The sequence below is a fragment of the Vitis riparia genome, chromosome 18 (genome assembly GCF_004353265.1).
Source record: "Vitis riparia cultivar Riparia Gloire de Montpellier isolate 1030 chromosome 18, EGFV_Vit.rip_1.0, whole genome shotgun sequence".
NCBI classification, from domain to species: Eukaryota; Viridiplantae; Streptophyta; class Magnoliopsida; order Vitales; family Vitaceae; genus Vitis; species Vitis riparia.
In genome coordinates this window covers 13,965,170-13,985,642 of record NC_048448.1, presented here as the reverse complement: position 1 = coordinate 13,985,642, position 20,473 = coordinate 13,965,170, and the positions used below count along the sequence as shown (strand labels likewise).

Sequence of the window (20,473 nt, the reverse complement as noted above, 5' to 3'; positions counted from 1 at the left end):
ACCATTTAAATCAATCATTGTTCAATTACAATAATTGAGAAAATAGGTCATTAATACATAAAGATGACTATGAAAAATATTCATCACAAAAGAAAGATAACAATGAAAAATAGTTATCATTAATAAAAATTGACTAAGAAAAATAGTCATTAATGACTAGCTAAAATAGCCATCAAAACACCCTCTTACTACAAAGATGATTTTTCTAAGAATGGCCATCTTTTACAAAGATGACTACTTTTTATTGTAATCTACTTCTTTTCTTTTTATAGTATCTTAGGATATGTATTTTTTTTTTAATGAAATATAATATTATAAAATATACATATCTTATCCTATCAATCAATAAATATAATCTACAAGAAATAGTACAAGATGAAAAGAGGAAGTTTGTTTCCCCTTATACCTCAACCAAGGCACATCCAGCTGATTGGCTAGATGAAACTTCAGGTTTCATTGGATTCAGGTCCAACTTCCAAGTGGTCAATATGCAAGTCCTTGGAACTGTTACATGCCCATGGCACCTTGCCCTAATGAGAAGTAAAGCACACAGGTTTCCTGGGGAATTGACTAGATATGCAAACGATAAAATTTCCAATTTAATTAACTACATGCATCTGAAATCTTCTTCTATGGATGACGAGTGTCGAGTACGGGAAAGAATGCCTTTTTCTTTCCGTGAGCGTATGATTTCTTCTGCTGACTTCACCTAATTTCTACTCTCTTTTCCAATTTAATTAACTACATGCATCTGAAATCTTCTTCTATGGATGGCGAGTGTCGAGTACGGGAAAGAATGCCTTTTTCTTTCCGTGAGCGTATGATTTCTTCTGCTGACTTGACCTAATTTCTGCTCTCTTTTCCAATCCAAAAACTTGGGAATTGTGAGTCATGCAATTTCCATGCTCATACGCCTACATGAATAGAAAAAATCCATGTATATCTACATGCAAATGTATCTAAAACTGAGTAGCATTCTCTCTAATCTTTCAGAAAATGGGGAATGATTTTGTGATTACCATTCTTGTCAGGCTGCTGCTAGCACATGGTTTTATGACCATGTCATGGTCTGTGATTTGTTCCAGCGCCACAAACCTTACTGATCAAGAAGCTTTGCTCGCCTTTAAATCCCAGATCACCTTCAAATCCGATGACCCATTGGTTAGTAACTGGACCACCGAGGCCTCCTTCTGTAGCTGGGTTGGGGTCTCTTGCAGTTCTCATCGGCAAAGAGTCACTGCCTTGAATCTTTCTTTCATGGGTTTTCAAGGCACTATATCACCATACATCGGGAACCTCTCCTTTCTCACAGTTCTGGACCTCAGCAACAACAGTATTCATGGTCAGCTTCCAGAGACTGTAGGTCATCTTCGCCGTTTAAGAGTCATCAACTTGAGATCCAACAACCTGGAGGAGAAAATTCCATCAAGCTTGTCACAGTGTCGAAGGCTTCAATGGCTGCTCCTCCGCTCAAACCGATTCCAAGGGAACATCCCCAAGGAGATAGCCCATCTCTCCCATCTGGAAGAACTAGACTTAAGTGAGAACTATCTAACAGGTACAATTCCGTCAACTATATTCAACATGTCCACCCTCAAATATATTGATCTCGTAGTAAACAACCTCTCTGGCGGCATCCCCACAACTATTTGTCACAAACTTCCAGACCTTGAAGTGTTGTGTCTATCTGTCAATCCACTAGGCGGTCCATTTCCAGCCAGTTTATGCAATTGTACTAGTATTCGGAGAATCTCCTTTAACAGAAACGGCTTCATTGGAAGCATACCAGCAGACATAGGATGCTTATCCAAACTAGAGGGTCTGCGTTTAGCAATGAACAGACTAACAGGCACCATTCCACTGTCCTTAGGTAATCTTTCCAGGTTGGAAATCCTTGATTTCATGTATAACTATTTGGACGGTGGGATCCCTCAACAAGTAGCACAGCTATCTAGGATGAGAAGACTTCGAATCGCCTATAACAATCTTTCTGGTGGGATACCTGAAGCAATCTTCAATCTTACATCAGCTTATGCAATTAGTTTCATGGGTAATCGCCTATCAGGAAGCATTCCAGAGCTGACCAGCCTTGGCCTTCCAAAGCTTAATGAGCTCAACCTGCGAGACAATCGACTCAATGGTAAAATCCCAAATTCTATCTCGAATGCTTCGAGGCTCACTTTATTAGAGCTATCAAACAATCTCTTAAATGGCCCAGTTCCCATGAGTTTGGGCAGTTTACGATTCCTTCGGACGCTCAATTTGCAGCGAAATCAACTCAGCAACGACCCATCTGAGAGGGAACTCCATTTCTTATCATCTTTGACAGGGTGTAGAGATTTGATAAATTTGATTATTGGGAAGAATCCCATAAATGGAGTACTACCAAAATCTATTGGAAATCTATCGAGCTCACTAGAACTCTTCAGTGCAGATGCATCCCAGATCAAAGGCAGCCTTCCAATCACAATCGGTAACTTGAGCAACTTGCTGGCACTCGAACTAGCTGGCAATGACTTGATTGGGACCTTGCCATCTTCTCTTGGAAGCTTAAGTCGACTTCAGAGATTGCGTCTTTTCATCAACAAAATAGAAGGACCAATTCCCGATGAACTCTGTAACTTAAGATATTTGGGAGAACTGCTTTTGCATGAGAATAAGCTCTCAGGTCCAATACCAACCTGCATAGGGAATCTCAGTACAATGCAAGTAATCTCCCTATCTTCTAATGCGCTGAAATCAATACCTCCGGGCATGTGGAACCTCAACAATCTTTGGTTTCTCAATCTGTCCCTTAATTCTATAACTGGGTATCTTCCTCCACAGATTGAAAATCTGAAGATGGCAGAAACATTTGATCTATCCAAGAACCAACTATCTGGAAGCATTCCCGGCCAAATATCAAATCTGAAGATGTTAAGGCGCTCAACTTGTCTGACAATGCATTCCAAGGTAGTATTCCTGATGGTATCAGTGAGTTGGCTAGCTTAGAATCTTTGGATCTCTCTTCCAACAAACTATCAGGCATCATTCCAGAGTCGATGGAGAAGCTTCGCTATCTCAAATATCTGAATCTTTCTCTCAACATGCTAAGTGGCAAAGTTCCAACTGGAGGCCCCTTTGGAAACTTCACTGATCGATCTTTCGTGGGAAACGGTGAACTGTGTGGTGTTTCGAAACTCAAACTCCGAGCTTGCCCAACAGATTCTGGCCCGAAATCTAGGAAGGTAACATTTTGGCTCAAATATGTCGGCCTTCCCATTGCTTCAGTAGTAGTATTGGTTGCTTTCCTGATTATCATTATAAAGCGTCGAGGGAAGAAGAAGCAGGAAGCCCCCTCTTGGGTTCAATTCTCAGACGGTGTAGCGCCCAGATTGATTCCATATCATGAGCTCCTTTCTGCTACCAACAACTTTTGTGAAACAAACCTGCTTGGAGTTGGGAGTTTTGGGTCTGTATACAAAGGAACTCTCTCAGACAATACAATTGCTGCCGTGAAAGTTTTGGATTTGCAGGTGGAGGGGGCATTGAAATCTTTCGACGCGGAATGTGAAGTTCTGAGGAATGTTAGACATAGAAATCTCGTAAAAATCATAAGCTCTTGCAGTAATCTTGATTTTAGAGCTTTGGTTCTTCAGTACATGCCTAATGGGAGCCTAGAGAGGATGCTGTATTCTTACAACTACTTCTTAGATCTCCCCCAGAGGCTCAACATCATGATAGACGTGGCAACAGCAGTTGAGTATCTTCACCATGGTTATTCAGAGACTGTAGTGCACTGCGATTTGAAGCCAAGCAATGTCCTTCTCGACGAAGAAATGGTCGCACATGTGAATGACTTTGGCATCGCAAAAATTTTCGCCAAATACAAATCCATGACACAAACAGCAACCGCGGGCACAATGGGCTACATTGCACCAGGTCAGTTAAAACTCTTACCAGTTCTTCGTTAGTAAGCTTTCCATTCTTGTTATATATATATATATATAATATTTGCAAATAGTTACGAATAGTATCAAATCAATCCCCCATCATATCCCCGTCCCAAAGATTGGAGTCGGGATCTAGTTCCTAACGTTATATATATACAAGCTCATGGACCCAAGACGGACAATACTTAAACTATTGGGAGAGCGTGGTTACAATTCTTGCCTTTTGATTTGTGCAAAACAGAGTATGGTTCTGAAGGAAGAGTGTCAACTAAGGGAGATGTCTATAGCTACGGTATCATGCTGATGGAAACATTCACCAGAAAGAAACCAACTCATGAAATGTTTGTAGGAGGATTAAGCTTGAGGCAATGGGTGGATTCTTCTTTTCCTGATCCGATAATGGAGGTTGTCGATGCTAATCTGGTGGCACGAGACCAAAATAACTCAAATGGGAATCTCCAAACTTGTCTCCTTTCCATAATGGGTTTGGGCTTGCAGTGTTCCTTGGATTCACCGGAGCAAAGGCTCGATATGAAAGAAGTTGTGGTTAGACTATCAAAGATCAGACAACAATATATCAGCCAGATGTAATTAAATTGTGGATGTATTCAACTTATATTAGCATATATGAACAATAAAAAAAAGGCTTATATGTAGCGTGTTGTAATGTAGCGTGTCTTTTGGAACACCCATCTCATTCCTAATTGCATGGATTTGAGAATAAAATAAATGAATTCAAGATATGAGATTTTTTTTAAAGCATGTATTGTCTTACTATCCCTCAATTATATATATAAAACTGATTTTAAAAATAATTTAATTCAAATTTTTATTTTCTCATTTTTAATATATAAAATAATAAAAAAAATGTTTTTTAATAAATTAAATTACAAAAATTATAATATTTTATTTATTTATAAAATGTATTTATTTTTAATGTAATTAAAAAATATTAAAAATTTTAACCAGACAGGGCCCATGGGCTTACCTAAATATTCCATGACAATTTGTACGATATTGACAAAAGTTAACAATGTTATTAAATATTGATTATCATCGATCAAATGTTTACATGACTAAAACAAGTAAAAATTTGGTTTGTATAATTTAATGACTCAGCATTGATATTTTTTTTAAGCTTAACATAACATTTGTCAGTTATTTTTTATCATTTTTACTTATTTTTTTAAAATTATTTTAAGAAATAATTATACAAATATGTCAAATAATTAAAAATAAAACATTAGATATAAAATTTATTTTTAAAACATACTTAAAAATATTAAAAATCGGTTAAAAATATTTTAAATTTTTAAACAAACTTTTATTTTATAAAAGTTATAAAACAATTTTTAAAAATTGTTCTCAAAATCTATTTTTTAAAATGATTTCCAAACAAACCTTTAAATTTTACATCAATTATTTTTACTATCTATAAACTTTTTAAAATTAAGACATCAAAAAGAAAAATCATCCCAATTGCGGCTTAATTCACTGAACACATTAAATAAGTCTTAAACTTCATTTGGAAAATGAAATTCTTGAACTTTCTTTGGAAAATGAAATTCAAAGTGTTTTTAAAAACTAATTTATAATAGTCTTTAAAACAAAATTTTGTTTGAAGTTTAAAATACTTTAACGTATTTTTATTTTTAACATATATTTTAAAAATAATTTTTATAAAAAATTTATTTTTTATATTTATATAATTATTTTTAAAATTGTCTTTAGAAAATAATTGAACACTATTGTATGAAAACATTCTATTTTTCTTTTTTCTTTTTTTGGAAGGAAAAGAAAAATGTTTTCAGAAACGGTTACCTGAATTACCATTTTGTCACTCCCCGGGTCGAGTCGGTGGCTTCCAAGCAACCCATTGGCAAAGGCAAGGAGATGAAGCCATTTTTGGTAACGTATTAAAGAAGATACGGTGTTATTCAATGTATAAATGGCCTACATTTGAGTATAAGACAAAAGGAAATACATTAAATTCACAGGGCTTTCCCCCTTGACCGTTTGTTCAGGTGTGTTCTCTGTTCCACCACTAAACGCAGCCCTTACATTCAATGGAGAGAGAGAGAGGGGGGTGGGGGTGGGAAGCGAGGATGATGAGATAGGGCCAAATGCATGTACATAGCACAGAAATAGCAGCAATTGGATGAATACATAATGATGGCATCCATAGAAATAGAGCTGAGGTCTCATTTGATGAGCTACTCCGCAGGATATTATCATTGCACACAGTCAAACAAGATGTTTCTTCCATTACAAGTAGTTTCTAGACTCGACTTTTAGGACGCACCACTCGGACCTCTGTGTGTTTGAGGAAACAGGAGTCATGGGTAGCTTAGGAGAGGAAGAGCTGGTTCAGATGGTCAGAGACTTCATTGAATCAGAATCACCCTCACCCTTTTCCCTTCCCTCTTCTCCCTCCAACTCTGTAAATCATGACAACTCAACAACTCTCACTTTACAGGTATGTTATCTGCTTCTTTTTTTCTTTATTTTTTGGTGAATTGCTTTGCATTGATCAACCTTTGTTTTCTGGGTCTAATTCTTGTGATCTGGTATTTCATGTTTGCTTGGTTAATTTACAGGAGATTCTTTGGAGGGCCACAGGCGATGAGGTTGAAGTTCTTGATAAAATCTTGATGTATGTGAGCAGTGTGGGAAATGCGGGGGATGCTGCTACCAATCTGCAGAAGTGGGTGGTCATGAGATTGAAAATGGATGGTTTTGAAGCTTCCCTTTGTAAAACTTCACGGAGGACTGCCACTGGAGGTATTTTTCCATGTTTCCAGTTCTCTTGAATACCCATTTTTTACTCTAATTGTTTTCTTTTCCCCAATCTGTGTGTGCTGTTTGTGTGTGTTAGGTTTTCAATTTGCAGGTGGGTATGAGTATATTGAAGTAATGTTAAAGGCCGCCGTTAATGGTGTCAAAGCAACAAGGTTGATAGTTGATATGGACTTCAGGTCTCAGTTTGAGTTGGCTAGGCCTACACCAACATACACAGACCTCATCAACACACTCCCGTCCATCTTTGTTGGGAACGAAGAGAAGCTCAACAAGATAATCTCTCTCCTATGCGCAGCTGCAAAACAATCACTGAAAGAGAGGGGCCTCCACATCCCACCATGGAGAAAAGCCAACCACATGCAATCAAAGTGGCTCTCTGAAAATTGCAAGAAGGTCCCCATATTCCCTGCACCCAAATCCAACACAGAAGTTGGTGGCATGGACAAATGGGAATCCAAAGCCCCACAGTGCTCCTCCAAATTTAGCAAATGGGTACCTCCAGTTGTGAAGCCTAGGACAAGGGGCATGGATGGGGGTGGGTCTGCTTTGTCTAGTCAATTCTCTAACATGGGTATCAACTGCTGCTAGATTTGGAAGAGGGCTCCAAATTTCAACTTTTTGTCAGTTGACTGACGCCTTTCTCCTCATGTTTTGGTTATCATTTTGGTAACAAATGGCAATCATAGTCTTTGTGTTCATTCATCCCTTTTTGTATTTTGGTTAAGGAGTCAGCAAATATATGAATCTATGTTTTCGGAGGTGGCCCCTTTTCCACAAAATTCAAACTTGGAGTTTGGAGTAAAACTGATGTGGGAAATGATGATCAATCTGGGGGACTTGTCAAATCTTCAACATTATGGCAATCTTCCCTCATGAAAATTAATACAAGAGTGTATTTTCACTGACTCAGCAATCTGCACTCACCCCCTGCTTCAGCCCTCAGACAACTACAATAATGAAAAGATTAGTAAAAGGATGTGCTGCTCGAGGCAAATTCTTTGTCAGAGAGGAGAGAGAGAGAGAGAGAGAGACTTGGGTACCAAGTCAGAATATTCAAGAGATCAGTTTGCCAGCTACAGTGAAACATCCTATCACCTATGTCGAACCAAATTCAAACGAAAAAGAAAGAAAATTTTAAAAAAAAAAAATGAAAAAGAAAATGAGTGATGAGGCAAAAGGACAGGATCCCACCCAATCAGTCCAAGCTGATATTGTGTTCCTAACTTCCTATCAACCCTGAAGTTGCTCCAGTGGGTTTCACTGTTGTATTAAAAAGTAATTTTCATGGAAACCGGAAAATTGTGTAGTTAATAAAAAACAATTCCGTGGTACAAACAAGTCTTGGGTTTTAATCTTTAGACTGTACATGACAAACAACAGAGTAAGAATATGCTTTTTAATTTATAGGTGTTTTTTTTAAAATATTTTTGAAAGAATTATTTATCAAATAAATTAAAATGAAATGCTTGGAATTTTTCTATTTGAAATCCTATTAGGTCTAATTTCTATTATTTTGATTAAAAATGTCTCAAAGTTTTTAGTTGAAATATTTAAATTAAAATATATTTTTATAATTTTCTCAAACGGGTGCAACCCTAAATTTAATGCAGCTTTGTTTGAAGCCTGCTTCATTCATCAAACAAGATTACATGCATGTGGAGGGTAAAGGCATTGACAGATCAACAGCCTTAGACCACCATGCATTCATGCATGCATGCATCAGTTGTTTGAGTCTCCCCAATATACATGCATGTAGGAAATCCAAAAAAGAAGCACAACAACTCATTAATGGGAGAAGTGACAAGGGTGAAATGATTAAAGATATCCGGTGAGATTTGTTGGGATCATTGTTATTAAAAGACAGATGTAGAGGGTGTGATCAGAAGTCATTATGATTATTAGCCACTCTCCGCCGTGTACCATCGATTCCGGATTACCGATCAGCAGCCGCTGAATTTTCAATTTTCTTCCAAGGAAAAATCGAATTCAATGGTCAGTCCGGCGACGTACTTGAGGGGGTTTAATAACGAAAACAGTCTCGAATCCCTGGTGTCTGGACTCTAGACGCCTATGGAAAGAGGAAGATGATGAGCGAATTTCGAAGTTGCCACAAATAGGAACCTTTTTGGCCTTTTGGCCTTTTGGCCTTTTGGTACAGATTACAGGGGACGGGGGATTTTTCTGCCTCCTGTGAGAAGACAGATTATATATTAGGGTTTTGTAGGGAGGGCTTCATCATTTGAGGCGTAGGATTTATAGGGTTACAGCTTTACTCCGTCGCCTTTATACTTTCATCTTGCTTATCCATATTGGGATCCCGTCATTTTTTATTCTCCCCGCCTTTTGTTTTTTTTGGGGTCTTTTCAATCAGTCAGGTAGGTAAGACTGGTAGATTTCCTTGACCAAATGTGCAATTCGAAGTGTTTCAGTCAAGAAGTGAAGAAATTCTCATGAAACATTTCCCAGTTATTTATGATCTTTTTCAGACAAAATTACAACTAATGAAATAAAAGTTTGAAGTAAAACCCTAGGTGTGGCAATGGGTTGGGTTGGGTTAGCTTAGGCTGGGTCCTGAATAGGAAGTAGCCCTGAGCCATCAAATCTCACCACCCATTCTGATTTATGAGTCATGACCCAACCTGATTTATGAGTCATGAACCCATCAAACAAACCTAATCAGTCTTAATATTAAACCCTGCAAGAACAGGAGTAATAAATTTCATGTAATAGCAATTACTTCGCCACGTCTTGAGTAATTGCTCACAGACAACCGTTTTATTCGAGGGCTATACGATGAATATAACCAAGAAGAGTATTTCATGGACTTGGCTTGACCCAAGGGACCTTGCCATACCCTGAACTACAAATATATAAATTAATTTCCCTTCATGTGAGCATTTTATTTTCTTTTCACTGATCACATGGGATCTGCAGTGAATGAATCGGAGCTCGTACCACAGGATAGTTTCCACATGCCACATAAAAATCAGTAAATGTCCGCAAAAAGTTATGACCTCCATGCCTAAAACAAACGCTGTTAGAACTTTCACCAACATGCTCTAACCACATGAAATTCCAAAGTTAAAATATAAAAGAAAAAAAGTTTAAAAAATGTAAAAATAAAAATCTTCAACATTGATTACTTGTAATGGTTTTTTCTCAAAAGTGATAATAATCATGATAATATAGCTACAAAGATGGACAGATAAAATAAAATTAAATAAAATAAAATAATAAAAAATGAAAAAAGACGGAAAGAATATGGATTTTCTTGATATATGAAATTACAGTTCCTTCTTTCACCACACAAACAGACTTTTATGAACTGAAGGATACCTGGCTTCACAAGACAAGAAATTAGTAGTCATGATTTTTCTTTAAGATACAATCCTCCATGATGACTTTAGGGCTTTTAGACCTTCCTCCTCAAAATCTATTTCACCTTTATCCTCTCTGTAAATCCATAAATGTCAACTCCATTTCATGATGGTATAGGCTGATTCTGATGGATCTATGTTATGGAGTTGCTGCTCAAAATCCCGTATTGACTCACAAAAAACCTATTTACATGGCTTTAAGATGCCAAGTATGACCACAAGTCAACTTCAAACCACATTGGTGCTGGTGCGTGCTATCCTCTGAGCTTCTTCCAGGTCCTTCAGAAACCTGCACTTCCAGCATATGTTTTAAAAAGATCAAGTTAACTACACTTGTTCAATTGGCTAAACTACTATTCAGTAACTAAAGTTAGGTGGTGGGATAGCTTTGTGTAAGGTATAAATCATAGAATGCAATGGCGGACATCAACCACACTCTTCAATTGCCTAAACTACCCTTTAAGTACCAAAATCCTTCCAAACATACAAACATAAAACTGAGGAAACAATTTGAAAAAAAAATTATGAGGCAATATTGTGTCAAAGATTAACAATTTAACATGAGAAAAAGGAATGAAAAACGAACTTTTTTATGGAAACATTCTGGGAATCAAAGAGGAAATGTTGTGTGAGTGCAGCGAAAAAGCAATGGGTCAGAACCCCCAAGAATAAAGCAGTTCTGCAAGTGCCAACCTAACCCACAGCAAGCCCTCCACACCCATGTAACCATTGCAAGGAAGATGAGGACTCTATTGAGTTAGCAATGATATACTGTTCAATGCAAAGAGCAGAGACACATGCACCCTCTATAAACCACGCATCTCTGTGTAAATCATGAATATGACTACAAATATACCTCTTAGAATTGAGAACCACAGATCCACCAAGTATAAAACGAATCCCAGAATTGCTGGCATTTTGTAGAGCAATGGAACGTGACTCTTCATATGTTGTCCCACCAACGATGAAAATCACCACATCTTGCGGCCTGTTCAAAAAGGAAGAGCTATTTAAAAAGTGTGACCCAAGTCCTTGTAAAATGTTCTGTTCCTGTACATGTTTGTGTGAGGAAGTATTGTTACAAAACCCCTTGAAGGTTCTTAAATTCGAGTAACCTCTGATCCAGTAACATACATCTTCATTAAAGGTCTTTTGTTTATTCATTTGTTATCTATTTATTTACTTATTTATTTATTATTATTATTATTATAATGTGGAAACCCACTAACCCTGCTTCACAGGATCAGGGGATACACGACCCCACCCCAAGAACAGGTAAGTCCAGACTTGAACCTGAGACCTCTCATATAGGAGTGAGAGCATCTACCAGTTCAGCAGCCGACCATTAAAAATAGGATGTGAACCATCAAAACAAACCACGGATGAGAGATGAAAATAGAGCAAATGAGCAACTTGCATACACAGTGAGAGGTGAAGAGAGCAGTTGGTCACAGGCATGGGTCCAAAAGAAATATATCTAACTCTGAAGTAATTGTCAGGGGCATTATGAAAACAATATGGCACATTTGAGGACCAACAGCAAGGTATCTTAGCACCAATCCAATCTGCAAGTACACAACTACTGTGAGCTGCTGGAGCTGCAGACAGTTGGTATCAATGATCTTTATAGATGGCAGAGGACTCTCCTCCCTGTCAAGGAAGACCAAGAGGGGAGGAGGTAAATACTGACTTCAATGAATCAATGAGCCCCTATTCCATCCACCAAACAAAGATCCACAACCCACCCAGGAATGTATGGAGACGGAACAGAGATAAACTGCAGACAGGTTCTAGTTTTGTGCAATGCAGTCCGGCTACTGCTCCAAGCACAATGCCAAAGGTCAAGCATCAAGAAGCAGCACCTTAGCTGACGAAGCACCTCAAGGTCAAATTCTTGAAAACTTCTCAGAACACTGTCTATCGCAGTGTGGCTGTCTAGGAATGGACCGTATATACAGAATTTCATGTAGCCTTTCCTCCATTATCAAAAAGACAGGGAGACTGACATCATTTTTCTGCTATAGTTATCATAAAACTTGAGACACATTAAAATTGAAATGAAGAGGTTGCTTCTTCTTCATAAACTATTCTAGTTCCTCAGCTCAACCAAAAATTATTATTATTCCCATTTTATTATTGATTTAGGTTTTTCTGAAGATTATTTGCATTTTCCAGCATCCAGTCATTCAAATACTAGGCTCAAAAGGTAAAGTACAGCAAGTTTGAGTGCAGCAGATGCCTCAAAACTTGTGCATTCAGAAAGAGGCCATTCAATCCAAAACTGCAACTAAGAGATAAGCTGCCAAACCTTCAAAGACAAATAAGTTAAAGCAACAAACCTGCCCTGCTGAAAGTGATTTCCAATGAAGGGGTAGTCCACATCTCTTAACCGCCCTTTGTTGATGCTTTCCATAGTTTGGAATAGAAGAGGCTGGTGTTGGGTGTACACATTCTCAACCCCCTGCAATAAGCATGGGAAAGCCCAACATTAGGCATCTAGACCTGTGCTTCAAGTACAAATATATTTATCATGACAAACCTTCAGCCCACGAGCCATGTTACGAGCAATATTTAAGAGATCTCGATTTCCATATAGATCCCCAATCCGTTTATCAACACCTGCTTGCTTCAAGAGGAATTGGACAAGCTGCCATTCCATGATGACCAACATACTAAAAATGGTTAGATTCCTTATGTAGCCAAGAGGAGGAACACAGCAGCCAACAACATATTTGCTGGTCAGCTTGAGCCAAATAGAGAAGGCTAAAACTTGACCATAAATTAGAAACCAGAACTAGGACAGCTGAGTGTATACACACACATGCATGTGTGTGTGTGTGTAGAACTTTCAATAGAGAAGCTTCTATCAAGATAAGAAAGGCTAGATCTTGAAAATAATAAATTGTTCGTTTGGATACACTTTCTGTTTCCGATTTTTAAAATCAGAAAATAGTAATAACTTTTATATAAGATACAAAAACTCTTAGAGGCTTAAAAATAATAAGAAAGGCTAGATCTTGAAAATAATAAATTGTTCATTTGGATACACTTTCTATTTCCTATTTTTAAAATCAGAAAATAGTATTAACTTTTATATAAGATACAAAAACTCTTAAGAGGCTTAAAAAAAATTAAGATGCCAAAAAAGTTTTACTACCTTTAATTTTAAATTTTTTTAAAGTAATTTTGAAAGTTATAAGGTAAATTTATACATTTTGTACAGGATGTTCTAATTTTATAAAAAAAAGTTTCTAATTTTAAAAACAAAACACAGGAAGTATATCCAAATGGACACTAAGTTTCAATCATCTTGAAAATAATAAACTGACACTTTCACTGTTAGAGGAGAAAAAATCCAGGTTAACACAATCAGAGGTAATTTCTTATCATCATTACTGAAAACTGAATTGTAAAAGGGGACAACCACCTCGAACACACGAATGCACCGCTGCACAGGCACGCACGTGCAGGCAAAGACAGAAGGAAAATAAAATACAAAACAGCTCAAGCCATTGTGTCAGACTAATGAATGTGGAATGACAAAGCTAGTTTGGTCTTTTTTTTTTTTTTTTTTTGATGATTAAAGCAAAGGAATATTTTAAACAAAAAAAAGCCAACAAGGCACCCCGAAGTATACAATGAACGCCTAAAGATGCCTCCAAAAGAAAAGGGGGGGGGCAACAAGAAACAACGCCCCCCTCAAACTGAGCCCAACCAATCAACAAAAAGCTAGTTTGGTTATATTACCCCAGGCTTGTATTTTGCAGACCGGGATGCCAACTTGTTGAAAAGCTGCATCAGTTGAACAGGGCTTTCCTTCTCATAGCGCAAAGCATACAACATCACTAGGCGTAAGCGGTCAACATCAGAAACTCTTTCATCATTTAAGAGATTTGTCACAGCCTGCAAAGGAGAATAGTACAATAAAGGAGGTCATGGCTCGACATTTGAGGATTGATTTCAGGTTGTCCATATGCTCCATTTGGATTCTTAGAATGTACAAGGGAAAGAAAAAGAAAATACTGAAAATAGCTTGAGCAAGGAATTCATTTCTAAGTAGTTTTATAATCTTTCTCCCCTTTCCCTCAATTTTTTTGAGAAGCAAAAGAATCCTTACGGTTTTAATTTCAACTAATATATCTATGTGAATGAATATCAATAGATATCAACAGTAATAGTTTGGATGGAAGAAGTTACAAAATCATCTTTACACTAGTAACATGAAGACCACATAACACAGTTAATTCTTGAAGCAAAACCTGGAGATTGTTTCTTGGCCCACCACTGGAGAGTATGGCTAGGAGTTTAACTTTAGCAATTTGAAGGCTACATAACTTAATTTCAATTGGACAAGCAAATGCCGGCAGTCATTTGTTACACCATTATTGGGGATTGAACCGAGGGCATTATGATCATCTGATGAGAAAGTTTCAAGATAGGATGGCATCCAGGGTGGGTCCTTCAGATGGAGAGCTACATCAGCTCATCAGGATGTTAATGGGCTGGCCAATTGAGGGACCACTTAATTTAGTGGACACTTCCTCCCTGAGAATCTTCCCAGGGGATGGGGTTGTCTTGTACTTTCATTTCTCATTTCCTCTGCTTTGCTTTTGAAAAATATCTCACCCCTTTGGCGCACTCCCATTTTTCAGTCTTAATAATAGTTAAAAAGAGGATTGTATCATAAGTTGGAATGTTGTTCATGCAGGATTGACTTTAATAACCCAATCAAGATATTGGATTTAATTTTTGTTCAGGAATTCATCTTCTTGAGTTTCCTCACATATTATAATAATAATAAAACAAAGACCTCCATCATACTTTATGTGGGGACTTTTAAGTTGCTGATTCCTTTCCTACCAACCTCTCTCAATCCCTTAATTCTCTTTTCTTTCTTAATTTGTGAATATCACAGAATAATGGTAGCAAACAGCCTATTTTTTTTATTGCCCACAAAGTTTTCTTGTGTCTAATCTCCACCTTAGTTTTTAATATTAAAAGTTCATTATGAATCTCTCATGTTCTCTTACTATTTTGTCAAATTCTCTATCATGTTATGCTTTATGTGTTTTTACATTTTCCCCCCATTCTAAGGGTAAGCAATAAAATTCTCGATGTCTATCACAATAGGGCTATACCTCAAATGCGGCCACTTGCCCACCATTGCAAGCCAAATCTTGTTCCGTTTGTGAAACTAACATAAGCTTTCGCTCTTCAACTATCTTGCTCATTTCTGTGACCATAGTAACATGCTTTGAAACATTACCATGCATTTTTTTGTACTCGGGATAATTGTCAACAAATTTAGCCATATCTTCTGCAGAAAACCAAAGCAATTAAGGATTTAATGGTAAGTCAGCTATTCAACATCTTATCCAAGTAATAATAGTAACTATAATAAAGATCCCATGAAAAGGAGTTCACGAATATGCCTCTCACGAACCTACTGTCTGAATATTCTGGTTACTTTTTGAAATTTGCTGAAACTCATCCACCATTCTTTTGATATTCATTCCAATATCTCCAAAGTTCTCATACATGTTAGCTTTAAAAAATGCATCTTGTTCAGACGACAGGACAACCTCCTGGAAGCATGGGTAACACAGTTACAAATCACTCTTACCACAAAATATTGAACAAAGAATATGCAAAGGAAAAAGCCAACCCAACCTGCTGATCTTTAGGCAACTTGCCAACGTTTGTCAGGTCTACTTTATTATCTTGGATACCTATTAACTCATGAACCATTGCCTACAGAAATTAGTGTAATGAATGAGTTTCATTTCAACCATTATGCACCAACAACACAGCATAGGAATTCCCTGTATATAGGAACTATGTAAGTGACAATGCTATAGTCACGCAAGTACCTGATATGTCCATTGATTGAGAAGTGGAGTGACAGGGTCATCCCTCCTATCAACTACCAGCAATAATGGAGATACTTCTGTTCGTCTGAAGTCAAAAAGACCACTTTCCTGCTGGTACATCAGTTTCTGATACACCCCAAAATAATAAATTAATTAATTAATTAAGAAAAGAGAATGATCACCTCCTTAAAACAGTAAAGAGAAGCAAAGCCTGCCACCCAGGATCCAGAACTAAAATCCCCATTGATAAGTTAAACATGATATATATGAATATCATACATGGGAATGGAAAGTAAATATAGGAAAGAAAAAAAGAAGAAAGATCCAAACCTGTAAACCAAATAAAGCAAAACAGAATCTATAAATCTTTATCAGCAATAAACAAGTACTTTTTAGCATAATTGTTAACTTGTAAAATGTATCATGTATTGTTTTTTTACTTTTCTACATCGTATATCATATCCTATCGTGTATTGTAAGTTTTTTTATATAGTGAAAAATAAATAGAAAACATATTGTAAGTGTGCTTACCCATTGAAGGTATGAAGTATAGAGTAATATATAACCAATTTTATGAAATATGGTATAATCTAAAGAGTTAAATTATATCATATCATATAAAAACATTGAAAATCAAAGCTTTGATAAGTTCAAATTAACAAAATATGGCTTTAATATATGGATACATTACATAATCCACAAAAATAAAGTTATTCAATTTTTAGCTATGATTTTTAGTTCCAAATTCTAATTAGGCATATTGATATGCATATGGCTTTATGAATCATCTTCAAAATTCCAACCTTTTAGGTTGATCATCATTCCTTCCCCACTAAGAAAGAAATTAAAAAAAAAAAAAAAAAAAAAAAAAAAACTAACGCCATCATTGAACAAAGTTCCAACTTTTCAAGTTCATCATCATTCCTTCCCCACCAAAAAAGAAATTGAAAAAAAAAAAAGCTAATATATAAAGTAAAACTTTTATTTATTAATCATCATCATCATTTTCAAGGTCAATATTCAAATCATTTAAATGAAAATTCTCTAATATTTATTGTAAAAATAAACTTACTTTAACTTCTAATATAAAATTTGACAACAAGAATATAGTTTTTCATACAAGATCATTTTACCTATTTCTCTTTTTTATGATTGATTTTTAATCTTTTAGTACCTTTTAAACAATTAATATAAAAAATTCTTTAAACCAAAAAAAATTGATTTGATTTTTCTTAAAAATTATAGGAAATAGTTGAAAATGTATGTACAGTTATATCATTATATCAAATCATGTATTGTAAGTTTTTAAAAACTATGTTTTTTAGTGGTAGGGGCAAGAAATTATTAATCTGCAAGCAATATCCCTGCAAGTTTTAAAGTTCAAAATTCTGCTCACCGCTGTTTCCTGTGCAATTCTTTTTGCAATATCAGAGGTTCGTTGATATCGAATAACAGGCCGTCGTTTTAAAGCCAAGAAAATTGCCCCAATGCCATCAACAACTCGATCACAGTAGTGCTGCAAACCTGAAGGATCTACAACTGCTGGGAGCATATAAATGTGATTCGATGGCATGTTCAAAGTAAAATGGAAAGGATCTATTGCAACAAAGTCTGCATAGAACTCCTGTAAAATCAAGACCGCAATCATATTTCTGCTCAATAAAAAAGAAACAATCATATCTAATGTCTGATTTAAAATCTTGATTAATATCAAAAAGTTAAATTGTCATAACCATGTGAATAACAGTTTATCAACAAGCAGGACCATTTACATTCGTATACCATAGCATAAGTTTGACAAACTTCATGCTTTGTGACTCTAACACACCAACTATTAAAGAACCTCTTTATATTTCTTGATAAAATCCAGCATATTGTTCTCTGTTGAAAATCTTCTTCCCTTTTACATAGTCTTGGGAGTACCAATGTTAAAACGATAGATAATAATTAAGCTTCTTTAGCTTTCCTTTTGTTTATGCAAAACAAAAATTAATTGACACAAAGCATCTGGCACGTCTGATCAGTTTCACTATGCTAACTTTACACATTTTAGGCTTCTTGGCCTCCAGTTTAATTAGTATCAACTCTTTCACACACTAGTATGCTAATGTGTTAACTACAAAGTACCTTCTACTCCAAACACTTGGAACTACAGCAATTATCCCCCTACAACAACATCCATCTAAACATGCTGCATCAAAGAGTCCAAGAACAATCTTCATTCCACATAAAAACAGGTCAAAGCCTTTGAGAGTACCATAAGCACCAATTCAATGATATTGCTCAACAGTTGGCTGCTTCCATGGTCACTCCAAGCATCCAATTAGATGCCTTCACCAGAAAGACCACACAAGCAACAAAAACAACCCTGACAATAACCCTTCCCTATTCACATCAGACACAAATAGCCCCACAAATGCATTGTGCTGGTCCACTGGTGCTATTAATATACAAGTTATATAACAGAAAGAGAATTTAACAAAAAAGGTGAATTGATGGTTGTAAAACCAATTTCAGTGGTGCACAAATGACAGTGTCTCTCTTTCCTAAATACTCTAGGATTCTTAGCATTGTATCTGCCGCAAAACATGAAAGATCCAAGAAGGCATACTTAGAAGCACTGGGAGTGTTGCCATTCAATTTCACAAGGAAAAGAAAGTATTGCATAAATTGATTAACTCAAATAGTGTCCTACAGCATATGGAATTCTTTACCCAAAAAAAATGCTACTGAAAATTTAAAATGTCACAACCAGAGGTTGCTAAATAAATCCTACACCATATTGATGATGGTTCCCATTTTCTTCAATGGTGCCCCATTCAATTTTCATGGCATATCAGAATTTTCTTATATCAACTGGTAGCAAGAACAACAGCTGCTGCATGATGTTACAAATTCGTACTAGATCTCTTCAATAAATATTAATTCTAAAAATGTTGCACCTAAACTTAAATATGCATGAAATTTTAAACTACTCCTAGAAACATAATTTGACGTTGAAAAAACTATAGACCACCAAAATAAAACATAGGAAACAAAGGAAATGCTCTATTAAACAATACAAAATTGATGAATGCAAGTTACCTGAACTTGCTGGACAACCTCCTGCTCGTCCGAATCAGCTAAAATATGAATCTGAGTATCCTTTAAAATGTTGGAAAAAACTGTAGAGCAATATCAAGCACCAAAAAAGAGCTTCAAATCCAAGTTTTGGATAATTCTAAAAAGTTTGGAACACATTACAAGTTCTCTCAAAAATCACTTATTAGAACTTACACAGGTGATACTCTCCAAATCTAGGACTAGCAAACTGCCGTCGTAAATGCTGAATATTCTCCGAGGTTGGCCTGAGGAAATAGACAGCTTTGAGATGCGACATGGATTCCTTCGACATGGAAATGGAATCCACCAATTCTACAAGAAACACTTCTTTCTGAAGAAGCTCTGATTGAGAATAAACAACACTCACAATACTAACCTGCATATCTCAACAAAAAAATAACACACCAATAATTAAGCCCACATTTTTCTTTTCCCAGTCAACTCCATAACCCAATTCAAAATTCTTTAATTTTTAATCTTTAATTTTTAATAATTTAGGGCCTAACAAAATAGAGAGCTCCACACAACCCTCATATAAAACCCATCACACTAAGAAACAAAATGTTTCCTCTCCTCTCTTTTCTCTTCCTGCGTTTTCTCAGCATCCAAATGGAGAATAACTAAAAACTAAATTCGCGACAACTAAATTCGCGGCTAAGTTAATAAAATTAATTATAGACTGAAACATGATGATTGCAATAAAAATTTTAGAGTTGGGAGTGTACCGTTTGAGAATCGAGGATAAGAACCTTCATGCCCGAGATGTCCTGCAACATCCGGCACATATAATCACGTACGGCCGATATCAGCACCATTTCTGATCCACAGATACTAGCCGTTCAGATCTAGACCTCCGATCTTACTCTCCTTCGTCGTCGTGGTCGCCGTCGTCTCGTCTTCTTCTGATTCTGATGGGTTGAACAAAAAACTAAGATCTGAAACGTATTAAAACGACGCGTTTTGGGTCACCTAAACAAAACGGGACTTCTGCAGCCAAATTACTCCGTTTCTAAGGGTCTCCAAAAAGCCCGCGGCCCACTTTAGGCCCGGCCCGGCCCGACGAGCTAAAGCCCGGCCCGAGCCCGTTTCTGGGCGGGCTGGGCCGCGGGCCTAATTTTAGGCCCGATGGGCTGGGCCGGCCTGTAGGCCCGTAGGCCCGCCCCTTTAAAAAAAACTACAAAAATAAAAAGTATTAAAAAAAATATTCATTTCAAAATTTTATTCATTGAATGTATAATTACATTTGAAAATGTGGGAAAAGTTTACATCACTACAAAATAAATACATCCCAACTAGGTTGGCACCTATTTATTTGTCAATCATCTGTATTTTTCAACCACAAAAAATAAAAATAAAAATATAATATACATTTAGTCATTATTTTCTGGCGGTG

At 36.4% G+C, this 20,473-nt stretch overlaps 4 protein-coding genes across 4 annotated transcripts; 3 read left to right on the top strand and 1 right to left on the bottom strand.

The window, feature by feature from the left end:
- The first annotated feature begins 996 nt into the window (after positions 1-996).
- LOC117905437 (LRR receptor-like serine/threonine-protein kinase FLS2) lies at positions 997-2,991 on the top strand. The gene has a single exon (XM_034818360.1). It carries the CDS (start codon positions 997-999, stop codon positions 2,989-2,991), a length of 1,995 nt encoding a protein of 664 aa, XP_034674251.1.
- Positions 2,992-3,041: 50 nt separating this feature from the next.
- On the top strand, positions 3,042-4,523 carry LOC117905436 (probable LRR receptor-like serine/threonine-protein kinase At3g47570). Its single transcript, XM_034818359.1, has 2 exons — positions 3,042-3,921; positions 4,174-4,523. The coding sequence occupies exons 1-2, from the start codon at positions 3,042-3,044 to the stop codon at positions 4,521-4,523; spliced, it is 1,230 nt and encodes a 409-aa protein (XP_034674250.1).
- Positions 4,524-6,075: 1,552 nt separating this feature from the next.
- LOC117907686 lies at positions 6,076-7,636 on the top strand. The gene is made up of 3 exons (XM_034821312.1): positions 6,076-6,408; positions 6,530-6,713; positions 6,808-7,636. Exons 1-3 carry the CDS (start codon positions 6,271-6,273, stop codon positions 7,317-7,319), a joined length of 834 nt encoding a protein of 277 aa, XP_034677203.1. The 5' UTR covers positions 6,076-6,270; the 3' UTR covers positions 7,320-7,636.
- Positions 7,637-9,870: 2,234 nt separating this feature from the next.
- On the bottom strand, positions 9,871-20,064 carry LOC117907330 (vacuolar protein sorting-associated protein 45 homolog). Its single transcript, XM_034820837.1, has 13 exons — positions 19,806-20,064; positions 19,255-19,456; positions 19,063-19,142; positions 17,375-17,602; positions 15,979-16,104; positions 15,779-15,859; positions 15,552-15,693; positions 15,247-15,425; positions 13,856-14,011; positions 12,648-12,755; positions 12,448-12,569; positions 10,965-11,096; positions 9,871-10,397 (listed from the first exon to the last, which is right to left on the bottom strand). Exons 1-13 carry the CDS (start codon positions 19,893-19,895, stop codon positions 10,337-10,339), a joined length of 1,707 nt encoding a protein of 568 aa, XP_034676728.1. The 5' UTR covers positions 19,896-20,064; the 3' UTR covers positions 9,871-10,336.
- Between the last annotated feature and the right edge of the window lie 409 nt (positions 20,065-20,473).

Excerpts from the sequence above, each read along its gene's own strand:
- LOC117907330 (XM_034820837.1), bottom strand. The coding sequence starts at position 19,895 with ATGGTGCTGATATCGGCCGTACGTGATTATATGTGCCGGATGTTGCAG. Across the intron at positions 12,756-13,855 it reads CTGCAAAATACAAGCCTGGG|CTTGTCCAATTCCTCTTGAA; the intron begins GTAATATAACCA and ends ATGGAATGGCAG. Across the intron at positions 12,570-12,647 it reads ACATGGCTCGTGGGCTGAAG|GGGGTTGAGAATGTGTACAC; the intron begins GTTTGTCATGAT and ends TGCTTATTGCAG.
- LOC117905437 (XM_034818360.1), top strand. The coding sequence starts at position 997 with ATGGGGAATGATTTTGTGATTACCATTCTTGTCAGGCTGCTGCTAGCA.
- LOC117907686 (XM_034821312.1), top strand. The coding sequence starts at position 6,271 with ATGGGTAGCTTAGGAGAGGAAGAGCTGGTTCAGATGGTCAGAGACTTC. Across the intron at positions 6,409-6,529 it reads CAACAACTCTCACTTTACAG|GAGATTCTTTGGAGGGCCAC; the intron begins GTATGTTATCTG and ends GTTAATTTACAG. Across the intron at positions 6,714-6,807 it reads ACGGAGGACTGCCACTGGAG|GTTTTCAATTTGCAGGTGGG; the intron begins GTATTTTTCCAT and ends TGTGTGTGTTAG.
- LOC117905436 (XM_034818359.1), top strand. The coding sequence starts at position 3,042 with ATGGAGAAGCTTCGCTATCTCAAATATCTGAATCTTTCTCTCAACATG. Across the intron at positions 3,922-4,173 it reads AATGGGCTACATTGCACCAG|AGTATGGTTCTGAAGGAAGA; the intron begins GTCAGTTAAAAC and ends TGTGCAAAACAG.